At 36.3% G+C, this 13,033-nt stretch overlaps 1 protein-coding gene across 3 annotated transcripts in view; it reads left to right on the forward strand.

The window, feature by feature from the left end:
• Positions 1-13,033, forward strand: part of LNPEP (leucyl and cystinyl aminopeptidase) — a 99,510-nt gene that overhangs the window by 36,779 nt on the left and 49,698 nt on the right. For all 3 annotated transcript variants that reach the window (XR_007150936.1, XM_047852987.1, XM_047853002.1), the window contains exons 3-4: positions 4,092-4,230; positions 6,031-6,162. Coding sequence is in view for 2 of the 3 variants with exons in the window: in XM_047852987.1 (XP_047708943.1) it covers positions 4,092-4,230; positions 6,031-6,162 (271 nt within the window). In the remaining variant the exon portion in view is untranslated. The remainder of the gene's footprint in view (positions 1-4,091; positions 4,231-6,030; positions 6,163-13,033) is intronic.

Below are 13,033 nucleotides of genomic sequence, written 5' to 3' on the forward strand. Positions count from 1 at the left end.
CCTGGGTGGCTCAGTCGGTTAAGTGACCGACTTCAGCTCAGGTCATGATCTCACAGTTCGTGAGTTTGAGCCCTGCATTGGGCTCTGTGCTGACAGCTCAGAGCCTGGAGCCTGCTTCAGATTCTGTGTCTCCCTCTCTCTCTGACCCTCCCCTGTTCATGCTCTCTCTCTGTGTCTAAAAAACAAAAATAAACATTAAAAACAAATTTTAAAAAATAATTTTTTTCTCTTTGCCTTTAATTAAAAAATGGCATGCTGGCTCTTGCATGAGATCTGACATTAAAAGCAAATTTGTAATTATACTGGCAGCCCATGGCTTCTTGGCTTTACTTCTCCTTTTATAATCTTCATCAGCTCTAAGAATTAGAGGATATATGTAAAAACAATGCAAACACACCTTTAAGACAAATCCAGTAGTCACCTCTTTGAATCATTATTGCTCTTGGAGTCCCTTGAGTCTACTACTATATAATGGAAGGAATAAATGTATGGCAAAGAAAGCTGATTTTGGGTATGGTCACTTGTTGACTCTTGCCATGGGCTAGATTGAGTTGTGGAAAATTCTAGAAAAATAGAGAAGACAATCCCTTAAAAATAAAAAATAGAATGCTTTTAACAAGTGTTTTTAAAATGTTTATTTATTTATTTTTGAGACAGAGGAGAGAGAAAGTGTGAGCTGGGGAGGGGCAGAGAGAGGGAGAGAGAGAATCCCAAGCATGCCCCACACTGTCATTGTAGAGCCCGACATGGGACTCTGTTTCACAAACCATGAGATCATGACCAGAGCTGAAATCAAGAGTTGGATACTTAACTGACAGAGCCACCCAGGTGCCCCAGCAAGTGTTTTTAAATCTATTAAAACAAATTACTTTGTAAAACTCTGCTGTTACAGAAAGTATATAAATCTGTTAACCTGACTGCTTCAGCCAAATGAGTGCCCCACATAATTATATATCTTCATGGAAGATAAATTTGAGAAGATTATTTATGCCTTTCAAGGTGTCTGAAAACTTTAGTTCAAAACAATTTTTTGCCTTTCTCCAAATTTTGCATAGTTTTGCACAGTTCTGTTAGAGAAATTTTTTGTACCCCCTCCACCAAGTATAATAAGAATAATTAAATAAGTAGATAAAAGAATTAGGGATATATTCCTTATTGATAGGGAAATCAGAGTATATGTAAATATCAACCATGTATTTGTGGTAAGGGAACTTTACCTACGTTATTTAAGAGGGGAAATGGCCAGTGACCTTGGAGTTTAGTCTAGAAGTTGATGATATACTTAAGATTCTAGATAATAAACTGATGCTGAAAGAACTAGTAAACAATTTAGGATAGGGATGTGTTTTATTTCTTTGTCCTTCAGTCTCTCGGTGCCTTTTTTTGAACACTTCAAGCATCTTCTTAACTGGCTTCTAATCTTGTCACTGCTTTCCCCTCCTCTTGCCACCATCTTCCACACTGCTGCTAGACTCATACTTCTAGGGTACAGATCTAACCATATTGGTCTTTGGTTTGAGAGCCTTCACACTTCCTCTTTTCTGATAAGATTTAGTTCAAGATTCTTCCAGCTCTGGCCCTTGTTTTATCTCATAGCCCTCACCTGCTACAATAAGCTTCATGTGCACTTTCCTGAATTCCAGTGATTTACTGAGAACTCAAGTGCTAGAAACTGTTTGAAGCATTTTATATGTTTAATCTTTTATCCTGTCAAACCCATTAAGAGGTGGATATTAATATTTTATTCATTTTACAGATAAAAAAGCAGAGCATAAATAATATCTTATGGTTATCAGGTAGGAGGGGGGAACTCAAACTCAAACTCATTTTAACCCCATTCTTAACCCCACTATGATGTACTGCCTCCCTAGTTCACACTACCCATTGTTCATTTATTTACCTATTGTTATTCCCAGTGGTTAGAATTCTCTTATGTGAAGCCTGGCTAATTCATGATTGTCTTCAGCACTACTGGAGGTAGTGCTCAAACTGCAGCTAATATTTCTGAAAGCAAAGGAAGTCACTAATGAAAGAATAAGCTTCAAGGTATTCAGCATAGATAAGATAGATTATAAGTATCCTCAAGCAGCAGCCTTCTCAAAGAGACTTATGTAAAATAGTTAATAGTACATCTCTTTCAAAAATAACTTAAGATTGTCTTTGCCTCAGAACATTATGATCCAGTTTTTATCCAAAGTGATCGTCTAAATAGACTTTTTATATGAATGGTATAGATATCATTAAACTTTATCCCCTGGTCCCTTGTGGCCCTCCTTCACAATTTTCTATTAACTAGGTAAGAATTGGGGAATGGAGTGAAGAAATTGAATATTAGCAACATAGCATGTTTAAATTGTTCCATATATGTTGATTGCTATTTTTCATGTAGTTTACTCGATAGAAACAGTTATTTTGGCAAATTCTTATCAGGAAAACACAATATTGAGTGTGGGTGAGGAGTTATGACTGTCTAGCATTTATAATAAACATCTATGTTGGCAATTGTGGCATACAAGTAGTTTTTATTTTGAATAGTCTTATTTGATTCTAACAAGACCCCTAGGTGTTTGGCAGAGGATCCTACTCAGTCCTAATTTAATAAATAAGGAGGGCGCGGGGTGGCTTAGTAGGTTAAGGGTCCAACTTCAGCTCAGGTCATCATGATCTTCCGGTCTGTGAGTTTGAGCCTTCCATCGGGCTCTGTGCTGACAGCTCAGAGCCTGGAGCCTGCTTTGGATTCTGTGTCTCCCTCTCTCTCTCCCTCCCTCCCTCACTCACACTCTGTCTCTGTCTCTCAGAAATGACTAAATGTCAAAAAAAATTTTTTTTTAAATAAGGAAATTGAGGTGTGTATTACTGATTTGCCTGAACTCCTATGGCTGGTAAAGTGCAGGGTTTGGGTCTTCTTACTTCAAATCCCACACTCTTTTCTGTCTGTCTTTTTAAAGTGGAAACTAAGCCCTAAGCAAGCTAGGCCATCTTGTCCAGGGTGGTGGTTGTATATGTGCCATATTGACCAGTACCTGAAATATGCACAACAGGGCCATACTTGCCCTGATTATTCTATGGCCATGTTTGGATGATTTCCCCAATGCAGATCTGTTTTATTCCTCTGTTTAACTAGAAATCTGATTTTTCTCCTCTTTTTTTATGCTTTTCTCTCAGTTTTTTAAAAAGTTTATTTGTTTATTTATTTTGAGAGAGAAAGAGAGCATGTGTAAGTGGGGTAGGGGCAGAGAGAGAGGGAGAGAGAGAGAATCCCAAACAGATTCTGCACTTTCAGTGCAGAGCCAGATGCAGGGCTCAAGTTCACTAACAGTGAGGTTATGACCTGAGCCTAAATGAAGAGTCAGACGCTTACCTGACTGAGCCACCCAGGCATCCTCTCCCAACTTTTAATGTAAGACTTCCATATGAGTTAAATTCTCAAATGTTGTTGCTGTTCTGTAGGAGAGGGAGGAAATTTTTTTTATTCATTTCTGAAAAGCTTGAAGGAAACAAATATATTACAGAGTAGCTAGTTTTTTTAGTCTTCATGAAAGTTTAAGTAGTAAGCTTAAGGTTTAATGTTGTGAAGCCAGGGTCTGTACAGGTGATTAATGGCAATTAATGACCACCCTTCATAGTGATCATCCATCTGAAACCTTTTTAAGACCAGCTGTAGGTTACCTTTGTGGCTTCATCTCCAGCCATCTTGGACAGCCACCTCCTGTCTCTGAGTATCCATCACTGTCTTTCCTTGTGCTTTCCACTCTTTCTAGAGTATACTTTCTTCCCTTCTCTACCTTTTCGAATATTCTTCATTTTTTAAAATTCTCTTCAAAAGTTTGTCACTAGTTTCCATATAGTATTTCAACTGCCAGTCAGAATTTGTTTCCTATCCTTTATTTCCACTGCTTTGTTTTCAATGTTGACATGATTTGCAGCCTGCAGGTTTCTGTTCATCATATAACCTAGGTCTCTCCCAGTTGATTGCAGATCCTTTGATGACTGGGATTATACCATGTTTATTTTAGTATCACTAGTACTTGGCAGGATACCTTGAATAGTAGGTGCTCAATAACTATTGGATGAATTTGCATTTGTTTTAGGTACTTTGCAGCAACTCAGTTTGAACCCCTGGCAGCAAGATCTGCTTTTCCTTGTTTTGATGAACCAGGATTTAAAGCCACATTTATCATCAGGATCATAAGGGATGAGCAATATACTGCTTTATCAAATATGCCTAAGGTACTGTTCTGTTCCTTAATGTAAAATCCTTGAGTGGGTCTCTTTCTTTGTTATAAATATTTGAATTCCTCTTTGTGATACTGTTGAGAATGAGTAAAATCATGTATATTCTTATCCTTTCTTAAAATGCTTAAATAGAAATTAAAATATATGTTAGAATTAATAGAGAAGTCAGCTCAAGGAGCACTTGAAGAAAGAGTAAGGCCTGCTCGATATGCAATGTGTGGGCAGGAAATATGAAGTATGTGCTGTATATGAAAGGTATGCAAATACTAATACTATATGAACTAGTACTAAAAATCACAGTGATGTTTTCTGAGACTTGATGAATTTTCTGTTCTAAATAGTGGTGCATGATAATGTTGAATCATGATTGACCTTGGTGTTTTATTGGTTATTGAAAAATCAGTATTCTAACGTGGAGGCTTAACAAGAACGTGAGCCTTGGATGTAAATTCTTGGATGTAAATTCTGTGTGGGAGGCAATGGGGACAAAACCAAGCAGAATTGTTTTTATGCTTTTTATGTTTTTATGTTTTTAAGACAGAACTTAGGGTGTTTTTTTTTTCATGACACCTGAGTGGCCATGTGGAATCTGATGGGAGCCTCTCAGAACCCATGTGGCTAGGGGAGAGGAGTAGCCACGTCTAACAGACTGTGGAGTCAACCTTTGTAGGCAGGCGAGGATGTGATCTGTCCTTCAATAGGGACATCACTTCAGCAGTTCCAGTCCTAGCCCTACTCTTCACCTTAATCTTCCTCTAAAAGAGGTGAGATGCCTACTTGCCTAGTATCCCCAAACATATCTTAATTCATGGTCAGAAAATCTTGGAAGGCTTCTCTAATCTTGTGTCTACTACATACTGCATAGTGACTTACCACCTTTGATCCCACTAAGCCTTCTTGGGGTCATCACCATGGTACTTATATATTTTTTTAATGTTTATTTTTGAGACAGAGACAGAGCATAAGTGGGGGAGGGGCAGAGAGAGAGAGGGAGACACAGAATCCAAAGCAGGCTCCAGTCTCTGAGCTGCCAGCACAGATCCCAATCAGGTCATGATCTCACAAACCGTTTGTGAGATCATGACCTGAGCCAAAGTTGGACGCTCAACCAACTGAGCCACCCAGGGCACCCCAACATGGTACTTTAAAAGCTGTTTCAGATCTTTCAGAGGAATATTCTAACTGTAGCTCCTTCTTCTGTGTTTGTAGCAGTAGAGTGGAATGCTCCTATGTCATAAGGAAGGATTTTGGTTTTGGTGGTATTTTAAAAGGAAGAAACAGAACCACTGTTATTTACCTTCTCTAAGTTATGTTTATTTAAAACCATCTTTTGAAACTAAAAATACCTTAAAGATTTTCACTGTATTCAGTGTATTTTTTTCTTTTTTCTTTTAGAGAGAGAGAGAGCAAGCAGGGGAGAGAGCCAGAGAGAGGGAGGGAGAGAGAGAGGGAGAGAGAGAATCTTAAGCAGGCTCCACACTTACTGCCAAGCCTGACACAGGGCTCTATCCCACAACCCTAAGGTCATGACCTGAGGTGAGATCAAGAGTTGGACACTCAACAAACTGAACTACCCAGGCACCCCTACTCAGTATATTTTCATGATAAGCGATGATAGAATGAGAGTAAGGGTCATTCTCTGTTTGGAGAAAGAGTCATGTTCTCTTATGCTGAGAAATTAAAATATCTCAACATCTTCACTACTCATTTCGTATTTGAATTTTTAATTTCTCAGTTTATTAACTCATTTATTACCATAATTACAGAACTGTTATCTTTTCCCATTGCTTGTAGAATTCATCAATCATTATGGAAGATGGACTTGTTCAGGATGAGTTTTCTGAGAGTGTGAAAATGAGCACTTACCTGGTTGCATTCATTGTTGGGGAGATGAAGAACCTGAGTCAGGACGTAAATGGAACCCTGGTATGTTGTTTTGGTAATTGTCTCAAAAGCCTGTTTCACAAGAGGTTAAAAGGAATTCTTTGATGATTTCTGGAAATGGAAAACAAGGTTTTGGATCATAACTCTGACATTTTATGCCAGAAATGTTACTTTTTGCTTATATTTAGTTTTGTTAATTGAATACCTAAAGGTCAATAATATTCAAGTTTTCTTTAATTATGTTTCTAAAAGAGAATTCCAGTAAGACAATATATGTATAACAAAGATTTTATAACTGTGCTGTACAATATGGTGGTCATTGGCTTTATGTGGTTTTTAACATTTAAATTAATTAAAATTAGATGACAGCATCATGGTTGAATAAGGTATCCCTCATTCATGTCCTCCCATGCCAGCAACAATAATTTGACATCCAGCCATGGACAAAAATGCCTTTGTGGAAGCTGTGGGATCCAGCACTTAGTGCCAAATGACCTGGGAGGCCTCTTTTGCACCTGTGCATCAGGTACTAGGCATACAGACCTTGGTCCTGGCTGTGGGCCCTGTGAAACATCTCTAGCCCTCTTGGCTATGGTGTGGGAGCACCTGAAAATACTGTCTTAGACAGTAACACCTGGAGAAAATAGCCTTTGTGGAAGTCCTCATTTCTAGCCAAAAAGTTCAGCACTCTGTTGGAGAAAAAAAGAAATACAAGTTTGGATGCATTGGTGAGGGCAGTTAGGTAAGACTGGAGGAGGTGACTGCCATGTCAAATGTGAAGACATTAACACAAAACTTCAAAGAACATGAAAAGTCCAGAAAATATGACAACACCAAAGGATCACAAACATCTTCCAGTAAACAATCTCAAAGACATGGAGATCTGCAATTTTCCCATTAAAGAACTCAAAATAACTGTTTTAAGGAAACTTAATGAACTACAAGAAAACACAAAAAGACAATTCAGTGGAATCAAGAAGCAATACATGAACAAAATGAGAAGTTTTAACAAAGAAATCATAAAAAGAAACTAAACAAATTCAGGGGCTGAAAAATACAATGAATGGAATGAAAAAAAAAAGAGCACTAAAGAACATCAACATCAGAATGGATCAAGCAGGCGAAGAATTTGTGAGTTAGAAGACAGGAAAGTTGGTATTATCCATCCAGAGAACAAATAAAAATGTAAGAAAAGAATGAAGTAAGCCTGTGTGATTTATGGGACACCATCAAAGAAACAATTTGTGAATTACTGGAGTTCCAGAAGAAGAACAGAGGAAAAAGGGGGCAGAAAGCTTATTCAAAGAAGTAACGGCTGACAGCTACCCAAATGTGGGGAGAAATTTGAATAATCAAGTTCACGAAACTCACAAGTTACTGAACAAACGGCTTGAAGAGGTTTCTTCTGAGACATGTTATAATAAAACTGTCAAAAATCAGAGAATCTTAAAAGCAGCAAAAGGAAAGAAGATTGTAACTTACAAGGGATAAGTCTGTCAGTGGATTTCTCAGCAGAAACCTTAGCAACCAGAAGGGAGTCAGATGAATTAAAGTGCTGAAAGAAACAACTGCCAATCAAAAAATACTCTTGCCTGACAAGGTTTTCCTACAGAAATGAAGGAGAGATAAAGACTTTCCTAGACAAAAGTTGAGGGAGTTCTTTACCCCCTTAAAAAATGCTGAAAGGAGTGCTTCCAGGTGAAATGAAAGGACACTAATTAGTAATATGAAAATATGTGAAAATACACAACACAGTGGTAAAGGTAAGTATATAGCCAAATTTAGAATACTCTTAATACTATAATATGGTGGTGTGTGCATCCTGTAGAATGCATAAAAAGCAGTTCCAAGAGTGATGTTTAAAGCAGTAAATGCCTATATTAAGAAAAAAGAAAGATCTCAAATAAACAACCCAACCTTATACCTCAAGGAAATCGAAAAAGAACAAACTAAACCCAAAGTTAGCAGAAGGAAGGAAATAACAAAGATGAGAGCAGAAATAAGTAAAAGAGAGGAACGCCTGGGTGGCTCAGTGAGTTAAGCCTTCAGCTCTTGGTTTTATTTCAAGTCATGAGGTCATAGTTTTTGAGTTTGAGCCCATGCTGGGTACTGCACTGACAGCTCAGATTCTGCTTGGAATTCTCTCTCCCTCTCTACCCCACCTTCATTCGTGCCCCCTCTCTCTCCAAAATAAACTTTAAAAATTAAAAAAAAAATAAAAGATACGAGGAAAAACAATAGAAAATATCAATGAAACTAGAGCTGGGTTTTGTTTTGTTTTGAAAGATAAACAACGATAACAGACCTTTAGCTGGACTAAGAAAAAATAAGAGTCAAATCAGAAATGAAAGAGACAATTCTGTTGATACCACAGAAATATAAAGGAACATAAGAGACTACTATGAACAATTATAGGCCAACAAATTGGGTAACCTAGAAGAAATTGATAAATTCCTAGAAACATACAACCCAGCAAGAATGAATCATGAATACATTAAAAAATCTGATCAATATTGAGTAAAGAGATTGAATCAGTAACCAAAAACCTCCCAACAAAGAAAGCTCAGGATCAGATGATTTCTCTGGTGAATTCTACCAAACATTAAAGAAAAATTAATTCCAATCCTCAAGCACTCTGAAAAATTGAAAAGGAGGGAATACTGCCAGATTTGTTTTATGAGGTTCACATTCCCCTCCTATTAAAGCCAGATAAGGACATTACCAGAAAAGAAAACTATAGGCCAATGTCCCTGATGAATATAGATGCAGTAGATGTCTCTGCATAAAATCCTTAATAAAATGTTAACAAGTTGAATTCAACAGCACATTAAAAAGATCATACACCATGATCAAGAGGGCTTTATCACTGGGATACAAAGATGGTTCAACATATGCAAATCAGTAAATGTGATACATCATATTAATAGAATGAAAGATAAATAGCACATGATCATCTCAATAGCTACAGAAAAAAGCATTTGACAAAGTATAACGTACTTTCCTGATAAAAACTGTAAACAGGGGCCCCTAGGTGGCTCAGTCAATTAAGCGTCTGACTTTGGCTCAGGTCATGATCTCATGGGTCATGAATTTGAGCCCCACATTGTGCTCTGTGCTGACTGACAGCTCAGAGCCTGTTTAGGATTCATTCTCTCTCTCTCTCTCTCTGTCTTCCTCCCTCCCTCCTTCCCTCCCCCCCCCAAAATGAATAAACATTAAAAAAAAAAAACTCTAACAAATTAGGTAAAGAAGGGCATACTTCAACAAAATAAAAGTCATATATGACAAGTCCACAGTTAACATCATACTCAACAGTGAAAGATTGAAAGCCTTTCTCTTAAGATCAGGAACAAGAAAAGGGGCCTACTTTCACCACTCTTAATTAAAATAGTACTTGAAATCTTAGCTTGTGCACTTAGGCAAGTAAAAAGAAATAGAAGGCATCCAAATCAGAATGGAAGAAGTGAAATTGTCTTTGTTTGCAAATGATATGATCTTATGTAGACAAAATCCTAAAGACTCCACCAAAAAACTTTTAAAACTAATCAGTGAATTTAGTAAAGTTGCAGGATACAAAATCAGCATACAGAAGCCAGTTGCATTACTATACACTAACAATGAAATATCTGAAAAAGAAATAAAGTTATCCCATTCTCAATAGCATCAAAAACAATAAAATGCTTAGGAATAAATTTAACCAAGGAGGTGAAAGATCCATATAGTAAAAACTGTAAGATTTTGATGAACAAAATTGAAGAAGACACACATAAATGGAAAGGTATCTGATGTTCATGGATCAGAAATATTAATATTATTAAAATGTCCATACTAAAAGCCATTTGTAGATTCAGTGCAATTCCTATAAAAATTTCAATGGTATTTTTCACCGAAATAGAAAAAAAATACTAAAATTTGTGTGGAACTACAGAAGACATTGAATAACCAGAGCAATCTTGAGAAACAACAAAGCTAGAGATATGACATTTCCAAATTTCAAACTGTACTACAAAGCTATACTAATCAAAACAGTATGTATACTAATTAAGAGAGTATGATGCTAGAATAAAAATAGGCACATAGACGAAGGAACAGAATTATGAGCCCAGAGGAAAAAAATGCATGAATAGGCAACTAATATTTGACAAGGGAGCCAGGAATATGTGGTGGAGAAAGGATTATCTTCATTATAATGGTGCTGGGAAAATTGGATAATCATATGTATAAGAATAAATTGGACGCTTATCTTACACCACTCACAAAAATTAACTAAACATTTTAAACACTTTAATGTAAGGTCTGAAACTGTAAGGCTCCAAGAAGAAAAGATAGGAAAGGAGCTCCTTGACATTGGTCTTGGTAATGATTTCTTGTATATGACACCAAAAGTACAAGCAACAAATGCAAAAATTAGTTAGTGGGACTACATCAAACTAAAGAGCTTCTGCACAGAAAAAAAATCAAAAAATGCAAAGGCAACCTAAAGAATGGGAGCAAGTATTTGCAAATCATATATCTATTAAGGGATTAATATCCACAATATATATAAGGAACCCATATGACTCATTAGCGAAAAGATATATAAGCAGTCTGATTTAAAAATAGAGGAACTGAACAGACATTTCCCCAAAGAAGACATACAAGTGGCTATACAAGTACGTGAAAAGGTACTCAACATCACCAATCATAAGGGAAATAAAAATCAAAACCTCAATGAGATATCCCACACCTGTTAGAATGACTGTCATTAAAAAGACTAGAGTTAACAAGTGTTGGTGAAGATGTGGAGAAAAGGGAACCTTGTGCACTTGGTGGGATATAAAGTGATAAAGCCACTGTGGAAAACAGTATGAAGTTTCCTCAAAAAAATAAAAATAGAACTACCGTATGATCCAGCAATCCCACTTATAGATATATAGCTGAAGGAAATGTAATCCACATCTCAAAGAGATATCTGACTCCCATGTCAGTTGTAGGATTATTCATAATAGTCAAAATATGGAAACAGCCTAAGTGTCTGTCTGAAGATGAATGGATAAAGAAGGTGTGGTATAAATTACTGTGGATTATTATTCAGCCATGAGAAAGAAGGAAATCCTGACGCTTGCAACAACATGGATGGACCATGAGGGCATTATGTGAAATGACTAAGTCAGAGAAAGACAAAGACTATATATATTCTCTCACTTAGATGAGGAATCTAAGAAAGCTGAACTCTTAGACACTAGAATGGTGGTTGCCAGGATCTGAGGGTTGGGGAAAATAGGGAAATGTTGGTCAAAGGGTGTAAACTTGGAATTTTAAGAGAAGTTTGGGAATCTGGTGGATAGCATGGTGATTGTCGTTAATAATACTGTATTATATGTTTGAAAGCTGCTAAGAGAGTGGATCTTGGAAGTTCTCACTACAAAAAAGAAATGGTAATTATGTGAGATGATAGATGTGTTAACTAATATTACTGTGGTAATCATTTCACAATATATAAATGTATCAAAGCAACACATTGCACGCCCTAAACTTTCACAGTTATATTAATTATATTATTAAAGCTGCAAAAAATTTAATTCAAATTTAAATTCACTTTCTCAGTCCCAGTAACCATTTTTGGTGTTCTTACAGCTAGTGGTTACCATATTGGATTTTACAGATACTGAATATTCTCATCAATTCAGAAAATTTTATTGGGCCACACTAAATCTGAAACATTATGAATACTAAAGAGATAGTGTAAAAATATAGTTAGAAGAAAAATTTCATGTTTTAGAATTAATTTAGTCTTCCTTTTTAAAAAGCAAGTCTAGATTGAGTTTTCTTCATCTTATTAAGATTGTTTAAGGGTCTTGTGTATCTGTAATTCATAAAAATTTATTCTAATTATGCTCCTCTGCTTTTCTTTGTCATTAGTCCATGTATATAAGTGATTATTTGTTTAGATTTTATGCTTGGGTTTCACAGTAAAGACCTAGTTAGCAAATACTTTCATATAGCAAACAATATAGGAGAAAAGAATCTTTTTCAAGAAGCTAAAAAGGATTATTCTTCCATGATAGAAATATAATTATTTATTTATTCTTCCTTATTTTGATCACCCCAGGGAATATTTTATGCCCATTGAACAGGTTCAGTAGGATTTGGTTTACCTTTCTAGACTGAAGAGCTTTATTTTGATCACAGTATAGATTTTGCTAATTAAAAAGGATATACTCATTTTGTTACAAAAGATTATCATGTCTCCTCCATAATGCTTAGAGGCAAAGGCAGAGATAAGGATTATCTGGCTTTTCACCAACAATAATACTATATGCCATTATGCTCAACAGTAAAGAATGGACAACTATTGATGAGGTTTAAATGTCCAAGGATAAGTGTAGTCTACATAGTGACTAAGTGCTCAAATAATTTACTTACCTTTGGCTTGAAAGAGGTTTTTTTCAGGTCTAAACCAAAAAATTTTTCAGAGCCCATTGAAAAGGATATTGAGAGTGGTTTAAATCTGATAAAATTCAATTAATTTTCTTCAAGTGTTGCACCACAGATTTAGCCGTTGATTCACATGTTGCAGCCTGGATAAATCTAAAAGGCTCAATCTAGGAGAGTCAGATTTGCTTCAAGACCCAGCTGACTACCATCCTCTCCTTGAAGCAGCTCATTCTTTCCCCAGCTGGGATTAATCATTCCCTCTGTGATCTTTCATAGCACTTGAATTACATCTCTGTTGTAGTTATCACACTCTTTGATATAAAACCCCCAGCACTTTTTATTATATCCCAAAATGTATGCAGTCTTGGCTTTTTCTTTCCCCTGTGTCCCTCCCGCTCTCCCTCCTTCTTCCTGCCTATAGGATTACATTCAAGTTCATCAGTGTGATATTCGGGATGCCCTTATAAATCCATCTGTATTTCTAATTGCTCCAGTA

The sequence above is a fragment of the Prionailurus viverrinus genome, chromosome A1 (assembly GCF_022837055.1).
Source record: "Prionailurus viverrinus isolate Anna chromosome A1, UM_Priviv_1.0, whole genome shotgun sequence".
NCBI classification, from domain to species: Eukaryota; Metazoa; Chordata; class Mammalia; order Carnivora; family Felidae; genus Prionailurus; species Prionailurus viverrinus.